Source organism: Poecilia latipinna, unplaced genomic scaffold, assembly GCF_001443285.1.
Source record: "Poecilia latipinna isolate Pla-1442-1.1 unplaced genomic scaffold, P_latipinna-1.0 Scaffold1703, whole genome shotgun sequence".
Classification (NCBI taxonomy): domain Eukaryota; kingdom Metazoa; phylum Chordata; class Actinopteri; order Cyprinodontiformes; family Poeciliidae; genus Poecilia; species Poecilia latipinna.
Window position 1 is genome coordinate 45,774 of NW_015114319.1, and position 17,483 is coordinate 63,256.

Here is a 17,483-nt window from a genome sequence, read left to right on the forward strand (position 1 = left end):
TTCGAACATTGGCCAAAAGTTTCCACATATTTTCTTTTTGTTGGTCTTGAAGCCATGTGTATGCCCTTGCCTACAAAGATGGCGCCGATCACTTCCACTTCAGCCTTGTGGGAACTAGGCTGGAGATTTCTATGCTGACGGCATGTGAAAGCACCGATGACGTTGCAGTAACTGTCCAGTGTCAGAAGGTTTTATACCCGAACATGGTGCTGTGTGACACGAACGCTAACCAAGCTGTTACCCTGTTCAACCTGAAGAGGGCAGCAATACGATGGTTTTAGGCCTAATATTGCAGAATTCAATACAAAAATGTAACAGTTTTCACAGAAACATAAAGATAACACCATTGTGGACCAATTTAGACAGTTTATGAGCAGAAAAAGTTGACTTGGGGTGTAACGAATGATTGATCTAAAATACTTTGCATCCAAAATCCCAATTAAAAGTATTTAGTTTGCTGTGAGGTGGCAAAAGAAAAAGCTCAAGCGGTGCTTTGCTTGATTCAATACGTCTGTGATGAATTTAGATGTCTCTTTGAAGTCGGAACTCCCGAAGCTCACGGCTCACCCTCCTGAGCTCCGGATTGTTCTGCACCCATCGTTCATCGTCAGGCTGGAGATAAAGATCTCGTGCAGAGCTGAACCTCCGTGCTGAAGGTGGGTTCGGTCTGTCACCACACCAGAAACAAAAGAGAAAGATATCGCAAGTAAATTATGTGTATTGCAAAAAGCTGCAGTTTGGCTCTGGACATATAAAAAAAAATTAATATTAAAAGACAAAAGTCTCGATCAAACAGTTGCAGCTTCTAACTGATTCTCCACAACCTGCAGTTCCTCATTTATAACCCAATGTGGATAAATGACCCTTGGCACAGAGGTTAAAGTTCAAGCTGTCTTGGTAAAGGTATCAGGTAACTCACCCACTTTCCAAAGTTTCCAAACTCATTCCTGCAACAGAGATGAAAATGTGAGTTCAGCTACGTTTCTTTTACTAGTTGATGTCTGGCTGGTTGATATTTGAAGTTATGTCCTTTCAAATGGATCTATTTCAACAAAACAAGTCATTACATCATATAAAAAGTGGTGATAAACATCAGTTCTCCAATAATAGAACAATTTATCTCATCTTTCACGTTTTAGAAAAATTGTTTTAGTAATGATTTGACAATTTCATGGAAATTAGAGCTAAAAAGGTCAACTTCAACGGCCGTATGGCAACTATTAGAAGATTTAGCTGATGTGACTGATAAATAGGAATATACTGTGGGAGTAAACAAAGCATTTGACACAACAAGCCATGGATTACTGTTGAATAAATTGGAGAAATATGGTGTTATGTTGGTTGCAGCTGCTCTAGAGGATAACAAGGAAGTCTGAGGGATGAATCCAGACTCCAAATGATCTAATGTTACCATTTTTCCTTCTGCCTTTCAGGGTCATAGCAGTCCTCTCTGCTTGGGCTGCTTCAGCAGTCTGTGCTTGTTTTTTCTCTGTAAAAATGAAAGAAAAAAAAAAGAAATGTTATATCCACCGTGGTTCTTTAATCACAGAACAGGAAGATTATTACAATTATAAAGCTTATGAAATACAGCTGAGTTTTTAGTGTTTACACTAATGCGATGAAAGTCTTGCATGGCGATATTATCTAAAGTCATTAAATAATTGTAATGATTCAGTATTAAAAACAGGAAGTAACACAGGAAAGCGACTGCTTCATGTTTTAGTGAATTCTCACCTTTCCTGTGCCTAACATAGCCACCAACCGCAAACAGAGTCAGGACCAGAAGCACAATTGGTACAGCCACTGCTGCAGGATGAAACCCTGAAACTACAGCGTCAGTTATTGAAACTAAGCCATTCACCAGTTCACCAGCTCCAGACTGTAACACAGTCCAACACCCACTGCTGTTGGTACTAACATGCGTACTTACTCATATTTGACATGTGGCATTAAAGTCATAATGAGAACACCATCAGAACCATAATAAAAACAAAATGCAATTGTCAAATGAAAAAAAGTCTCCAATCTAATCTGGTCTCAAGTAAAATAGAAAAGGTAGTTATATTTGTTGTTAAATCACAATAAACTGAGAAACAATGTTTTTGGGTTCAGTTTTAATATCCATAACTGATCACAGCCAGACTTTTTAAAAAGGACACAGATGGAAATGTCTGCAGCTTACCGGTATGGCTAATGGGGTTAGGCACCACATCACTGGACGAGTTGCTAAAGGGGTTTAGCAACATGCAGACGTAGGAGTGCTCCCTGTTCGCCTAAGAAGCAAATGGAGCATCATGGGTTCATCCCGGTTGTTTGTACTCAGAGGTTCGGCTTCACCTTAAAACATACCTTTGTTAAGGTCAGCCTCGTGGAACGGGACAGCACATTTTTTCCTGCTTCCCATCTGTACATGACGGGTCCGAAATGAGAAGTGATGTTGGCTTTACAGGTGAGGTCACAGAGACTCTTCTCCTTGTTGCATTCCAAGAACACTGTGGGTTTTGGGACCGGTTCTGACAGAAACACCAACAGATTAGCGTCAACTGGACTCAGGTTAAAGCTCAGTCAAATCTGCTGGACTCACTGATAACCCAGAGCTCTATCACGTCAAGAATCTTGCTGTCTATCTCAGGGTTGTAGTGGCCGGTGTCCTCTACTGTCAGACTGCTGATGATCAAACTTCCAGTTGTTTTGTCCAGGCCGCAGCGACCTGGAGGCAGGATCCAAATACAGGCATGAATGAATCTGCAGGGGTTCAGGTGTTACGACGAGTCAATCACACAGGAACCTACCAATAAAACCTCTAAAACACGTTGTATTAGTTCCAGACCACTCCACGATGATGTTCATGTTGTGCTTCCAGATTATGGCAGATATGGAATCAAAGGTCTGACCTGGATGCATCACAACCGAGTCACCAAGTTTTGCCAAGATCAGACGAGCTGTGAATGAAAAACCAAAATGTTTTTTATCACTTTCTGTGAACTTTTTCCTGTTTCTGAGCAGCTTTAATATTTTGACACCACTCAATCATATCTATTTTAAATGTTTTCTTTATTCCCATAAACAAAGCAAATCTGTAGGTATCATCATAAAAACTCTTAGAGTTTTGATCTGCAGATATACAACTTTGATATCATGCAAGTTGGCCCTTTTTTTCTCCATGGAGTAGCTATCAGCATATAAGTAGTAATAATAAAAGTTTATTCTGTTCTGTAATTATGTCATTTCTATCTCTACCAAGCAGAAATACAACCAGATAAAACAATATAATCATTGTTTACACTCACCACAGCTATTCTGCGTGAAGTAAAGGAGGAGCACGGCAGAGACAGTCCAGAAAGCAGACATGATGCTAACATGAAAAGTACCGAGACCAAAAACACGCCGACTAGTAATACTGGTGATGTTGTTTAAGCTGCGAAGAGAGAAATAACAAAGTTGGAAAGGCAAAGTATGTAAATATGTGATGCTAACCTCTGTTTTACTGAACGGATGTTTTGGAGATGATTCAGAAAAATATTTCAAAAAGTGAAACATCAGACACATTCATCACGTAATTTAAGTGTTTAATTCTATTTGGCTTGACGATGACTGCACACAAATTATCCAGCATCTCGGAAAATTTTAATATTAAACAAGAAAAGTAGGAAAAATACAATAAAATAACTAAAAAGCTCTGTGTTCTTTCCTTTTGCAACAAACAGTCCACCATTTGTCTAATTTTTCTCTAACGCTGGCTCATTCCTTCTTAAAATAAATTACAAATTAAATACTTGACATTACTTTTGCATTTATTTAGTGATTTGTTTTAGTTTTTGGACACTCGTGAGCATGAAACATCTATTAAAACCATTAGGTACAAATAACTTTAAATATATTTTCTCTTGTCTGAAAAACAAACCTCTCTTATTATTATAATCCATTAAATCAGGACTAATAAGGTTGATTTTATCGCAGCGAACCTCCTGACTGCTGCTGAAAGGATTTCTTTCTACTGAACATTTGTCCATGTGAGATTGAGTCCAAACAGAACCACTTACTTCCGGGTTTAAGGTCAGAGGTCAGTGCACATGTAGTTTCATGCTATCACTTCCATCTTTTGTTGTTTGGTGCTGTCGACTCCAACTGCTAATTGAACGAGAAGATCAACTTCTACTTTATAAAAAGCAGGAAAACAGTCAAAGTAAAACACGCAGCCATCTGATGCATCCTTCAGTCAGACATAACAAAAAGATGTGTAAGTGTTGATTAAAAAAAAACATTTCTTTAGATGAAAGAATGAAAAGTAGCAATGAACAACTAGCCAGCTTCAAATAAATGACTCACGTTACTCATTATAATTTACAAATGTGGGTAAATGAAAACAAAAACACTTTTAAGTTTACTCTGTGGTTTCCAAAGAGACAAACAGACAAGAAAAAGGGAAGCAGTAAAGATAACACAGCCGTACTCACTGTTTCTGGCGCTGCCCTGCCCTCCTGTCAGTTATGTTGCTCTTGACAGTTGGTGGTTACCATAACAACCAGTAACCATGGAGTGAATCAGGATCAGCCCTGTGTTTTCTTCCCCAGCATTATATTAGGCTGATTTAATTATACACAGGGTTTCATGTGTAATTTTTCCATATTTTGTATGTTTTTATCTACCATCATAATTAATGCTGTGCATTTCAGGTGTGATCTGTTAGTGTTACATCAGTGCAGCCCTGCAGTAACAAACTCATGGACCCGTTTTACAGCATCACTCCTGGACAGAATATTTGTAATCTGGAGGTGAAAAATGAAAATCCAAGAAGTTTAATATGGGCTTTAAGATACTTTACTTAATTATTTGATCTTTCTCCAGATGTTCTGGTTCAAAAACAACAGAGAAGAAGATGTAGCTGAGCATCGTCAGCATAATGTAACGTAAACATTCAAGACTGCAAGAAACATCTATGAAACTAAGGCTGAAGTGACAGAAATAAAGAACTAAAAGCTACTGGGACATGTGGTTCTAAATCTGATACACATCTGATCTTTTCAAATATGACCTGTGTGTCTGCATGGTCAGGTTGCATTTATTTGACCTTATACTAAATAAATGTCACTATCCTGCATCCTGGGAAGGAAAACCACGACCATGGTGGACAATAATCCAGAATAAGTTGTTAACACCGTAGCAGAAAAATGGGAGAATGCGACACCAATAACCATTTTAAGCCCTTTAGAGGCTTTTATTTTTTAAAACACAAGTCTAGAGGACGTGGGCACTCATCATATACCAGGAGCCACCTCAGTCTGTCCCGCCGACCTTCCCAGATGTCCTTCAAGCAGGTCAGAATCTCCCTCCTGGTTCTCCAAAACTCTTTTAGGAGGTCCAGGTAGACCCGTGTCTCCATGTGACCTCAGGCTCCTCCTGATCCAGAACCTGAATTTAATGGAAACACAGTTAACAGAACAAGCTGCACCAGCAGAGGGCGTCACACAGGTTCACCGTGAACTATGGCCTTGGATATTGTTGGGTATGTGTGTGCTAATCTTTCTTGTGTTTTCTCTGTGTTTGAAATATCTACATTATGCCTGTGTGTGTGTGTGTGTGTGTGTGTGTGCGTGTGTGTGCGTGTGTGTGGCTGAAAGTCAATACTGGCTCAACTTCAGAGTTCAAAAAATCCATAATTAGTCTTGAAATTAAATGATTATTAATCAGAACTATACCTGCAATAGAATACAATATTTTATTGATCCTCAAGGGGAAATGCATTGTTTACCATGTTCCATCTTGCAATGAGATTTTAAAGACTCTCGAGGCACCGTTAAATTGACTATACACTTTTACATTTTGGTGCCCAAATGGTACATTTTATTAAACTAAAATTAAATATCTATATTTTTCTTTTACAGACAGAATCTTTCTGTTTTTATCCTTGTTTTATACAAGAAACCCGACTTTTGTAGGAGAAGAAAACTCAAAATATGCAAAACAGTCCAAAGAAATAAACTGCAAGGAAGAATATTTTTGATGTTTTAGCCTTGAAGTGCTGCTGATTCCTGCTCGGTTTGGCTGCAGCGCCCCTGGGGGGCGCAGTCGGTACTGCAGCAGAGAGCAGCACATGTTTGAGTTGTACTGAAAAAAACAAGCAACTCTTTTAAGATGGGGACAAAATCCAAGCAGTCCAACTCAAAATGTTCAGAGCACAGAATGGACTAGCTTAGCCACTAGTTTATCTAAATATGCTCCTAACTTGACATGTTTAAGTTAGGAAACTTAAATAAACCAACACCATTCTTTGTGGTGTAAAGGTATTGTCCCATAAAGCTGCTCTTCTCGGGTGAAAACATCACTTCCGGATTCTTCCTCGGTCAACAAGCAGCGCTCTCAAACTAGCCTGAGTTGCTGCATTTTTATTTTCTTCTTATTAAAACGACATTATGTGTCCACCCTTTAAACATTAAGATAGATCTTTAAAAAGGAGTTAACATGCCAGGCCCGGTTGATATTGTGTCAACAGGGTAACAACGTGACATTCTTCTAAACTACTTTGTGTTCAAACTCCAAATAAAATGTATTTAGTTTGCTGTGAGGTTTCAAAGAAAAAGCTCAAGAGGTGCTTTGCTCGATTCAATACGTCTGTGATGAATTTAGACGTCTGTGTTAACTTGAAGCTCCTGGCTTTGCTTCTTAAGTTCCTGGTCGTCATGCAGGCGTTGTTCTTCATCACCCTGGAGATAAAGGCGTCCTTGTCTGGAGTTCATCTTCATCATCGCTGGTGAGATCAATCTGTCACCACACCAGGAACAAAAGAGGCAAATTCAACTTACTGAAAATAAATTTTGCGTGTTGTAAAGAGCAAACTGCTGCTTGGTTTTCTGAACATGTAAAAAAATGTTTAATATTCCGAAACAAAAGCCTGCATCAAACAGTTGCAGCTTCTAACTGATTCTCCACAACCTGCAGTTCCTCAATTACAACCCAATGTTTATAAATGACCCTTGGCACAGAGGTTAAAGTTCAAGCTGTCTTAGTAAAGGTATTTATAGAAGATCAGGTAACTCACCCACTTTCAAAACTTTCCAAACTCATTCCTGCAACAGAGATGAAAATGTGAGTTCAGCTACGTTTCTTTTACTAGTTGATGTCTGGCTGGTTGATATTTGAAGTTGTGTCCTTTCAAATGGATCTATTTCAACAAAACAAGTCATTACATCATATAAAAAGTGGTGATAAATATCAGTTCTCCAATAATAGAACAATTTATCTCATCTTTCACGTTTTAGAAAAATTGTTTTAGTAATGATTTGACAATTTCATGGAAATTAGAGCTAAAAAGGTCAACTTCAACGGCCGTATGGCAACTATTAGAAGATTTAGCTGATGTGACTGATAAATAGGAATATACTGTGGGAGTAAACAAAGCATTTGACACAACAAGCCATGGATTACTGTTGAGTAAATTGGAGAAATATGGTGTAAAAAAATAATCTTTGCAGCCGGGCAGATGTAACTCATGTTTTTGTTGCTTTTGTCCGAGAAAACCTGTTGAGATGTTGGTTCAGGACATCTTAGAGGACAACAAGGAAGTCTGTCTGCTTTCCATTAAAGTGCAAAGAAACGAGGGATGAATCCAGACTCTAAATGATCGAATGTTACCGTTTCTCCTCATGGCTTTCAGGCTCATAGAAGTCCTCTCTGCATGGGCTGCTTCGACATTCAGTGCTTGTTTCATCTCTGTAGATGTAAAAAAGAAAATATATAAGTTAGTTTTCTGATTAAATTACTGCCAACTGAAAAGGGAATGTTTGTTTTTCAGCATTTATTTCAGCTAACTGCGACAGAAACAGAAAAAAATTCAAAGCCATACGTGAAAAGTAAACGTATGGATCCAACAAAACGGATAAACACAAACCCTTTTTACATTAGGATGGATAAGATTTCCTTGTTTTTCTCCAAAAATGGGAAGAAATGTAACATGATGAGACGTTGTAATAATTCTCACCTTTCCTGTGCTTGACATAGCCACCAGCCACAACCAGAACCAGGACTACAAGCACAACAGGTACCACCACTGCTGAAGGATGAAACCCTGGAGATACAGAGTTAGTTATTAAAACTAAATCCGTCCCTGTAACACAGCCCAACACCCGCGGCTCTAGCTGCTCTGGCTTTATGTGGCAGAAACGTAACATTGCATCCACCGTGGCAGCCATGATGGTGGCAGCATCATGCTAAGGGGGAAGCTTTTCATCAGCAAGGACAAGGAGGCTCCTTAGATTATTTATGATCTATCATTTTGTAATTTTTCAGTTTTTCACCGTTCTCTGGTTATTTTTTTTTTGTTCTGTTCATCAGTTCATCCCTGGTTCCTGTCTTTAGCGTTTCTCCATGTTCTTTTGTTTTTACTTTGATTATTTTCTGTGTTCATCATTATTGCCATGTCAGTTTATTTCTCCCAAGTTTAGTTCCTCTTTGTTATAAACTTTCAAAAAAAAGTACTCCATCTGCCACTTTGATGAAAAAAAAAACAACTTTTATTTTATAATTATGATTTAGTTATACTACATCGTTTTCATGAGGTAGTTAAGTCATAATAATGAGATGAAAGTTTTTAAATTTTCCTTATGACTTTATCTAATAGTTATGAACTAGCTTTGTCATAATTATGAGATGTTATTTATATATTATTTTATCAGCGGCAGAAATTCCCCTCCGTAGTTGTTGCTCTTCTGTCACTAATAAATGTTTGAATAAAACAATTAATATAAAAGATAACCAGAATAAATAATAAATACAGTTGTCAATTAATAAAAAAGGGTAAAAGTTATTTCCCCCATGAATAAACTGTTAGTAAAAGCCAGACTTTTTAAAAAAAAGACAGTTATATTTGCAGCTCACCTTCTTTGATAGGAGTCGCCACCTCGTCGCTGGACGAGGTGCTAACAGGGTTTTTCACCTTGCAGGTGTAGGCACGACTCTGATTTTTCTACGAAGCAAATGGAAAACAGCTCTAAACCGACCCATTATGGTGTCATTGAGGATTTCTCCCCAGACAAATGGATCCGTCTTACAACATACCGTTGTTAAGCTGAGCTGATTATCAGTGGACACCACCTTGTTTCCTGCTTCCCATCTGTACATGACGGGTCCAAACCGAGAGCTGGTGTTGGCTTTACAGGTGAGGTCACAGAGGGTTTTCCTAGGGTTGCATTTTAAGTGCACCATGGGTTTTGGGACCGGTTCTGACAGAAACACCAACAGATTACCGTCCGCTGGATTCAGATTAAAGCCAACAAAGTTCAGTCAAACCTGCTGAACTCACCGATGACCTGGAGAACCACTGGGTTATGACTCAAGCGGTTAATCTCAGGTGTGTAGAGGCCGGTGTCCTCTACTGTCAGGTTGTGGATGATCAAACTTCCTGTTGTTTTCTCCAAGTCACTGCGACCTGGAGGCAGGATCCAAATAAAGATGTCACATGAATGAACCTGCAGGTCGCAGGTTTTACAACACTTTAATCACAGGTGAACTTACCTTTATGACTTTTGTAAAGAATAATGTCCTGTCCAAACCACTCCAAGATGGGGCTCATTTCGTGCCCCCAGCTTATGGAAGTGATGTTATCAAAGCTCCGACCTGGATGCAGGACAACCGAGTCACCGACTTTTGCGTAGATCATCACAGCTGTGAATGAAAAACAAGAACTTTTTCACTTCTACCTGCTAACTTGTCTCTGTTTATCATGTCTACTTTTAGTTTTTTTCTTTACACTTATAACAGAAGGAAAACAGAGCAAAATAAAGCAATATATTCCATATTTGTACTCACCACAACTCTTCTGCACCATTAAGTAAATGAGGAGAACGGCGGAAAAAGTCCGGAAAACAGACATGATCCTGATATGAAAAGAACCAAAAACACAACTTTGACTAGTAACTCTGGTAATGTGTGTCAGCAGAAACAAAACACACATACTTCAGTCATTCACTATGAAAACAAGCATCTGTACAAATTGAAAAAACAAAGAAACAAAAAAAAACAAAAAAAAAAACACATTTCTGTAGATAGAAGAACCATGCAACAAGCCAGGTTTGGATAAATAACTTACAAATGCAGAAAAACAAAAATACCTCAAGTCTCTATATGGTTTCCAAAGAGTCTGTTCACACAAAGCTAACAAGGTAACATAACGCACTGCTCTCACTCGTCAGTTAAATAAAACCGTTATGTTTCTCTCGACAGTTGCTGGTTACCATAGTAACAAGCGACAGGAAGCTCCTCCCCTTTTCTGTTGCTATCAACTAATCACGTCTCAGCTAAAGTTCTACAGCTTTTTATTTCTTTCTCACTGTTAACGTTTTAATTATGTTTTTTAAATCTCTTTCTCACATGCTGTTTTTATTTTAATTATGTAAAGCACTTTGAAATGCCATGCTGCTGAAATGTGCTATACAAATAACATTTGATTGATTGATTGATCTTCCAGTCTTATGCACTAGCACATATATTAGACCAATTTAATTATATACAGGGTTTTGTGTGTAATTTTGCCATGTTTTAACATTTTAAGTGTGTTTACTTTTACAGCTGTTAACTGGAAGGATTACTCTTTAGTTTGTTTAGGGTTATTTATTGTATTTTATTTGACGTGTAGAGACTGATGTTACCCCCAACTTGTTTTTTTTTTTACATTTTTGATAGAAAGTAATGCTTCAGTTACCGCTTGTGTGATAGTTACTGAATGTTTTTCAACCTTTATTTAACCAGGTAAAAATTTATTGAGGACAAAGTTTATTTTACAAGAGACAGACTACGAAAATCAGACTTATATTGGTAGTTAAGAGATAATAAGAAACACTCAATAATAAAATACAAAGCCAACCTTTAAAAAAAAAAAGTCATATGTGTAACGAATCAATATTTTTTTACTTTTTGAGCTAAATTACTGAAATAAATGAACTTTTTTATGATATTAAAGTCGACGGAGATGCATTGTTGTTCAGGCTTAGTTGCCTAGTGAATGATGGACGCCACGTGGTTGCCAGGAAAGAGCCCGGTGCTCCCGTTCATCACGCCGTCAAACCAGCCGTTGTCGCTCATTTCGGTGACGTAGATGATCGCCCCCTGCTGGAAGGAGAGCTCATCGTCTTTGCTACCGCTGTAGCTGTAAACGGCCACCACTGAGGAAACAAAAAAAGAATAAAGAAGACAATTATGCCAAACTGTAATGTCATTAAAACTCCTACATTATATTGATAATTATTTGTAGAGGTATGGAACCTCTTTCTGTCACTAATAATATATTTTTCCACCACAGAACTAAAGGTATGAAGCAATATTTATGCCAAATGTCATGTAACAATTCGTGAATAAAAACATTCTAAAAGTTGATTTTTCTTTACATATTTTGAAATATTATCTGTGGGCTTGCAGAGGCTGATGCTCGTTGGGAGACAAAAAGTTTAGGAACCTCTGTTCTAAACAACTTGAGTTATTTAAGGTGGATCTAAACACCTTAACAACACAAACCTTTGTCTAAATAATTGCGTGGAGCCCAGGGAGGGTCTTCGTCACGATGGACCATGAAGTTCTCTTCATCGTTTTCATAGTCCTCCATTGGCAGCGGAGGAGATGTGAGCTGCTTCAGATCCAACTCTTCAGCAGGTGAGTCAATACGCGACACGTCTGAGAACAGAAGCAGATTTAAGGCGGCCGACAGGTTGAGTGAGCGCAGCACTTCCTGGTTCAGGGAAACCCATCTTTACCCATTTAGGTGATGTACAGTCAAAGTATGTTTTTTTTTTATACATAAGCTTGCATTTTAGGCCAATGAAGCTCTTTGAAAGAAATAGTTAAATATCTAATAATGCTGAAAAATAAAACTAAAGTTGCAAAAATTGTAAAACACTCACCAACTGCGGCCATGGCTCCAAGTCTCCCTGTAATTTAAATGCAAATGTTTGAGATTTTCTTTCCTTTTGTTGCCACAACAGACAAAAAAGCTGTAACTTTTAAACAAGCAGTTAATGTTAAATCAAGCCCTAATATGAAGTTTGCATTTGTCAAATTGGTAAACTTTATTCTTCTGTTGCTGATTATTGAAATTTACACAATAAAGCTCACCTGAAGTGAACAGTAAAAGCCAATGTTTACTTACAGTAACTAAATAAAGCATAAAAAGGTGAGGAATATTGAATGCTTTTGTGGACTCTTACGTTTTTTGCATGCAGCAAAAAGGCCAGTCCCAACCAGAATCAGTGCTATAATCAGGAGCTTTACAGTCAGAGCAGTATATTTAAAATTCTCTGCAAAAAAAGCATGAAAAATTGACTTAGCAAACCACACTGTTTACAGCTGAGTTTAGACATTAGTTCAGGATATTTTAGAACAAAGGAATAAAAATATTCAGAACGTGTGCTTTAACTCACCCCCACTCGCCGGCTTTGATACTTCTTCACTGGAGTTGATGCTAATGGGGTTTCTCAACATACAGGAGAAGGAGCTCTCCTTATTGTCCTAAGAAACAAATGAAAAACAGCTCAAAACCAGCAATGTTTTCACTTATATTCATTCTATAATCACCACTCAGGGTTTAAATGTGATTTATCTTGACAACTAGGTCACATCCTGACTTGAACATTTAGATCAGTTTGTGTTTGTACCGTTGTTAAGCTCAGCTCCTTGTCGTTGGACAGCTCTGTGTCTCCTGTTTCCCATGTATAAGTGACAGGTCCAAACTCAGAGGTGATGTTGGCTTCACAGGTGAGATTACAGACGGTCTTCTCATTGTTGCAGTCCAAGGATACCGTGGGTTTTGGAACCGGTTCTGACAGAAACACCAACAGATTACCATCAACTGCATTCAGGTGAAAGCCAAACAAATTTGCTGAAACTCACTGATAACCCGGAGATTCTTTTTGTCAAGAACGCTGTTGTTGATGTCAAAGGTGTAGCTGCCGCTGTCATCCAACGTCAGATTGTTGATGATCAAACTTCCACTTTCTATGTCCAGGTCACAGCGACCTGGAGGCAGAATCCAGAAAAAGAGATCATGCAAAAATGAACCTGCAAAGTTTAACACTTTATGGCTCAGTTTCAGGTGAACTTGCCTTTAAAATCTCTGTAACAAGTAATGTCCCCGCCGAACCACTGCAAGACGAGGTCCGTTTGGCGCTTCCACGTTACGCTACTGATGATATTAAAACTTTGACCTGGCGACAGGGCAACGGAGTCACCTACTTTTTTGTAGATCAAATCAGCTGTGAATGAAAAAGAAGAAAATTTTTCTTTAACATGTTAAACACTTTCGGTCATATCTTCTTTCCAGACCTATTTTACTTTTAGTTTATTTACTTCTGACTCATAAAATAAATAAAACTTCTGTATAATTAGAGTAAACGCCTCTAATCATCATGTCCTGTGTCAATTATTAGCCATTGTAGAAAGTCCAAAGAGACACTTGTGGCAGGTTGCTGCAGATTTTAACCCTTGTGTTTACAAATGGAGTCCAACTGATACAACTGATCACTTGTATCAGTTGCCTCAGTCCTCGCACACACAAGGGTTAAGTTTAGCTAGACGAGATTAAAGATGGTTAAGGAGGTAACAGAACTTAGTGAAATTTCTCTTCAGTTGTTATGAAGCTAACTCAAACTTTGTTTTGTTTTGCTAAAAAGAAAAAGCCAGGTTAATTAAAGATTACAACTCAAACTGTTACATATTGATGTTATACTCACCGATGGCAACTGTCGAAGGCACGGCTCGAAATATGTGAATAATCACAACTGAAACACACAGTAATACCATGGCTTTTCAATCAATCAATCAAGAATTTTTAAATTGTAAATTTAAAAAACACTTCAGCATGTACGGAGGGCTAGAAGCAATTATGGGGTGAGCGAAAGTGATCTCAGACGTTATAGGAAGAAAAAGAAATGTCTACATCGGTGTATACGCTTGACTAGAAAGGAATCGGTGGTTTCCTGTTGATTACAAAACATTGAACCTGTTCCGTCATGAGATAGAATTAACCTCATGATTCTAGCTCGTCCGGTTCTGTTTGGAGCGTTCGCTGTTTGAAGAAAGAACTGAAGTAGCATCTTCTCGTTCTTCATTCAAATATAAATATAACCACATTAGCCGACAGTTTCGAGTCAACGCTTACTCTTTGCTGAAAGGGGAGACAGTAAACCACTAAAAACGCTGTTCTCGACAGAATTAAAGCTGCAGGTAGCATTTAATGACCCTCGCCCCCCAATGCTACTCCTGCATTGTCATGCACTGCTAGCTCTACACTTCCAGCAACTCTGCTATTTAATTCCACATGTCGCCACTAGGCGGTTCTAAAAGTAATGCATCACAGATTTCCAAATAATTCAGAGGTGTTGTGAGTTTGAGTTTCACCTTCAGTAATGTTTTTGTCTCATCCTAGCCCAGTTTGACAACCTGCTAACGGTACCTGCATCTCCTAGGACCAACTACAGACAATGTGAATACATTTCTGTTTACATTTCTTCATGTTTCCTCGCCTTTTGGAGAACCTTGGATGGCTTCTGACCGGATTTCCTCCTTTTGAAACATTAAGATGGCCTTGAGGTCGGTTGTGCTGCTGACACTTCACAGTCACATTTGGAGTGCAGGATAGTTTTCCTGGCTAATGATCCTTTTGGATGAAGTGTTCAATTCAGCTATGAAAGCTCAATCAAACACAGCAGGAAGGACAACTCCAGGCTGCTTCATGTCTTTGGTAGCTCCAACGCCCAACTCCTGTCATGTCCTGCACTTGGAACAGCTCAGTGGAAACCACATTTCCAGTTACCCACTGGTCCTGGTGGAAATGGTAACCCTCCTGCTGTGATGTACCTCTGACAGGAATCCAAATGCAGACCTTTACACCTTCAGTTCAGCTGAATGTTCCCCCATGCACCACATCTTCAGTATGGATGACTTAAACAGAGGGATGTTGTTGGGATCCTTGGCCAAGTAAAATTGTTTCAATACTTTCTCCACTCTTTCCAGCAGCTCTGAAAAAAGTGGATATCTTGGTCCTGCAGTGCTCATGGATATGTGCTTTGGTTGAACTGGCTGGTTCAATACCACAGAACTCGTAGGCCTCTTTGAGCTTCTTCAGATCTTCCTGATCCAGCATAACCATCTTCTCTACTGTCCCAAATTTCCTTCCAAGTGTTCTTGGCCTGAGAGACACACCCAACCAGCTGGTCATCTTCAGAAGAGGCTACTGCAACTTTGTCTCTGCTGGCTTCATAGTCAAAGACATCTTGTACCTCCTTACAACCGAGAACATGCTTCACAAAGGTCAGGTGGATCACCTTGCTTGGCCTCTCTGTGATACAGATCCTGGCTTCCTCATCCTTTTGCAAATTTTGGATGGGATACAAAGGGTAACCCACCAGAAAGTCTCTCTTCTGCATTTTCCAAACTGAAGGTTGGAGTCACCCAGGACTATCTGTGACATCCCTACCACTTTCATGAACCATAGACAAAGCATTTTGCTGTACAGCATCCTCTCTCCTTGGCTCAGATTTGTCCCACAGACTAAGATCATTTTTGACCTTTTTGGCCTCTGCATAGGAGCTGAATGGAAATGGTGTGTGGCTTTTCCTTAAGAACTGCCCAATGGTTCTTTGTCCATGTACCCCAGCCTCTGCATCCCAGACACTCTCAATGGCCTGTAGATAAGCTAAATAAGGTTGTTTATATTTAAGATGCATGAGCTCATTCACTTGCTTGGCCATATCTATCGGTGACTTCCTGAAGAAGAAATCCAAGAACACTCAGTTCTCCTGGATAAAAGATGGTCTTCTAAAGCGTATTGACCTAGTATGGAGCAAAAAAGATTGGAGCATGTATTAATAAATAAAACACGTGACAACATTTGAAAGAAATTTTACAGAAAATCTTACAATTAACTACATTGCACTAATTAACGTAGAATTCAATTCAAGTTTTGATTAAATAATACCAACTCACTTTATACTCAACATAATTCAAAAAGTTTCTGTTTAAGGAAACTCAGCAGATTGGCTTGCAAAAAGGATAATATTTCTAACCTCCTGAGAGGCTTTTGTTTGCAGTGCATTTGATCAGCCTCCTAGTTACATGGGATTAATAGGTCCTATTGAGTTTAATAACTAGACTTAAGATACAACAAGTAGTTTTTGTAAAGAAAAAATTATAACCTCATATAAGGACTGTTTGTTTATTCCCTGATGGGGAGGATGTACCATTTTTTTCTGCAACACACAGTCGCTGCTCTTCCTCTTTATATAAGACATCTCATACAAGTAAACAAAAAAGGGTCTGCATTGGCCGGGAATCGAACCCGGGCCTCCCGCGTGGCAGGCGAGAATTCTACCACTGAACCACCAATGCTGACATATCCATCCTCCTGCCCTTGCATACACACACATTCTTGTCCTTATACAGAATGGGGACTTTTGCCTTTCATACATTTCAGTTACTGCATTCATGCCGACCCCTAAACAAGGGGATCCACTATATTAGGACTGGCCTTTGGTCTCTATAAGGCCCATCAGTCTTCAGATGACAATATATTTTGGTAACTAGCAACTCCAAAACCCACACATAACCTCTACGTTGCCTCAGCTGGACCTGAGAACACCGGGTGTAGGGACTGTTCCCAGCTCCTCATTAGTATAGTGGTGAGTATCCCTGCCTGTCACGCGGGAGACCGGGGTTCGATTCCCCGAAGGAGAGAATACACCTTCTATTTTCTTTCTGCAACATACACCCTATGCTTGGGTGTAGGGTCTGGTGGTAACTCCTCGTAAGCAGTGAGTATCCACTCTTTATATAAGACATCTCATAAAAGTAAAAAAAAGGGAGTGCATTGGCCGGGAATCGAACCCGGGCCTCCCGCGTGGCAGGCGAGAATTCTACCACTGAACCACCAATGCGCACAGAAGTTTGCTCCTACGCACGCACGCACGCACGCACGCACGCACACTTGTCCTTCCACTGAACTGGGAACTTGGTATTGACTTCCATTCAGAAAACAATATATTTTGGCAACAAGCAACTCCAAAACCCACACATAACCTCTACGTTGCCTCAGCTGGACCCGAGAACACCGGGTGTAGGGTCTATTCGCAGCTCCTCGTTAGTATAGTGGTGAGTATCCCTGCCTGACACTTGGGGGCCAGCCGAATATAGGTGTAGTTCACCAAAAGCCTAAAAACCTGAGGTTCCTGGTTCGATTCCCGGTGGTAGCAAACTTTGTTGTCCCTTTACAAAGAAATGATTCCTTGATTCTGTTTTATATTTCAGGTACTATGTTTTACTACATGGAAAGCAAGTCAATAATGCAAATTAATTGCACAACAATGTTTTTACCGTTCTTTAACTATATTTTGCATTTGCATGCCTATCTGAATATATCAATGTCCTATACAGTTTTTTTTTTTTTTGCGTTTTTAGTTTATTAATAAATGATTAATCTTATCAGGTCTTTTAATGTGGAGTATGTT

The 17,483-nt window shown here is 39.1% G+C and overlaps 3 protein-coding genes and 2 non-coding genes across 5 annotated transcripts; all 5 read right to left on the reverse strand.

Moving 5' to 3' along the window:
- Window positions 1-347: 347 nt before the first annotated feature.
- Window positions 348-4,161, reverse strand: LOC106964694 (CD48 antigen-like). The gene is made up of 10 exons (XM_015060360.1): window positions 4,044-4,161; window positions 3,291-3,355; window positions 2,793-2,942; window positions 2,585-2,710; window positions 2,350-2,513; window positions 2,183-2,273; window positions 1,735-1,827; window positions 1,412-1,489; window positions 920-947; window positions 348-667 (listed from the first exon to the last, which is right to left on the reverse strand). The coding sequence occupies exons 2-10, from the start codon at window positions 3,349-3,351 to the stop codon at window positions 523-525; spliced, it is 936 nt and encodes a 311-aa protein (XP_014915846.1). The 5' UTR covers window positions 3,352-3,355; window positions 4,044-4,161; the 3' UTR covers window positions 348-522.
- Window positions 4,162-5,700: 1,539 nt separating this feature from the next.
- LOC106964695 (natural killer cell receptor 2B4-like) lies at window positions 5,701-10,209 on the reverse strand. The gene is made up of 10 exons (XM_015060361.1): window positions 10,085-10,209; window positions 9,805-9,872; window positions 9,511-9,660; window positions 9,299-9,424; window positions 9,055-9,218; window positions 8,875-8,962; window positions 7,979-8,065; window positions 7,633-7,710; window positions 7,040-7,067; window positions 5,701-6,762 (listed from the first exon to the last, which is right to left on the reverse strand). The coding sequence occupies exons 2-10, from the start codon at window positions 9,866-9,868 to the stop codon at window positions 6,624-6,626; spliced, it is 924 nt and encodes a 307-aa protein (XP_014915847.1). The 5' UTR covers window positions 9,869-9,872; window positions 10,085-10,209; the 3' UTR covers window positions 5,701-6,623.
- A 735-nt stretch (window positions 10,210-10,944) lies between these two features.
- Window positions 10,945-15,130, reverse strand: LOC106964692 (SLAM family member 9-like). Its single transcript, XM_015060356.1, has 7 exons — window positions 15,073-15,130; window positions 12,874-13,041; window positions 12,639-12,802; window positions 12,405-12,492; window positions 12,192-12,281; window positions 11,506-11,661; window positions 10,945-11,156 (listed from the first exon to the last, which is right to left on the reverse strand). The coding sequence occupies exons 1-7, from the start codon at window positions 15,128-15,130 to the stop codon at window positions 10,990-10,992; spliced, it is 891 nt and encodes a 296-aa protein (XP_014915842.1). The 3' UTR covers window positions 10,945-10,989.
- Window positions 15,131-16,297: 1,167 nt separating this feature from the next.
- Window positions 16,298-16,368, reverse strand: trnag-gcc (transfer RNA glycine (anticodon GCC)). The gene has a single exon. It is a non-coding gene; the product is annotated as a tRNA-Gly (tRNA).
- Window positions 16,369-16,842: 474 nt separating this feature from the next.
- On the reverse strand, window positions 16,843-16,913 carry trnag-gcc (transfer RNA glycine (anticodon GCC)). The gene has a single exon. It is a non-coding gene; the product is annotated as a tRNA-Gly (tRNA).
- Window positions 16,914-17,483: the final 570 nt, after the last annotated feature.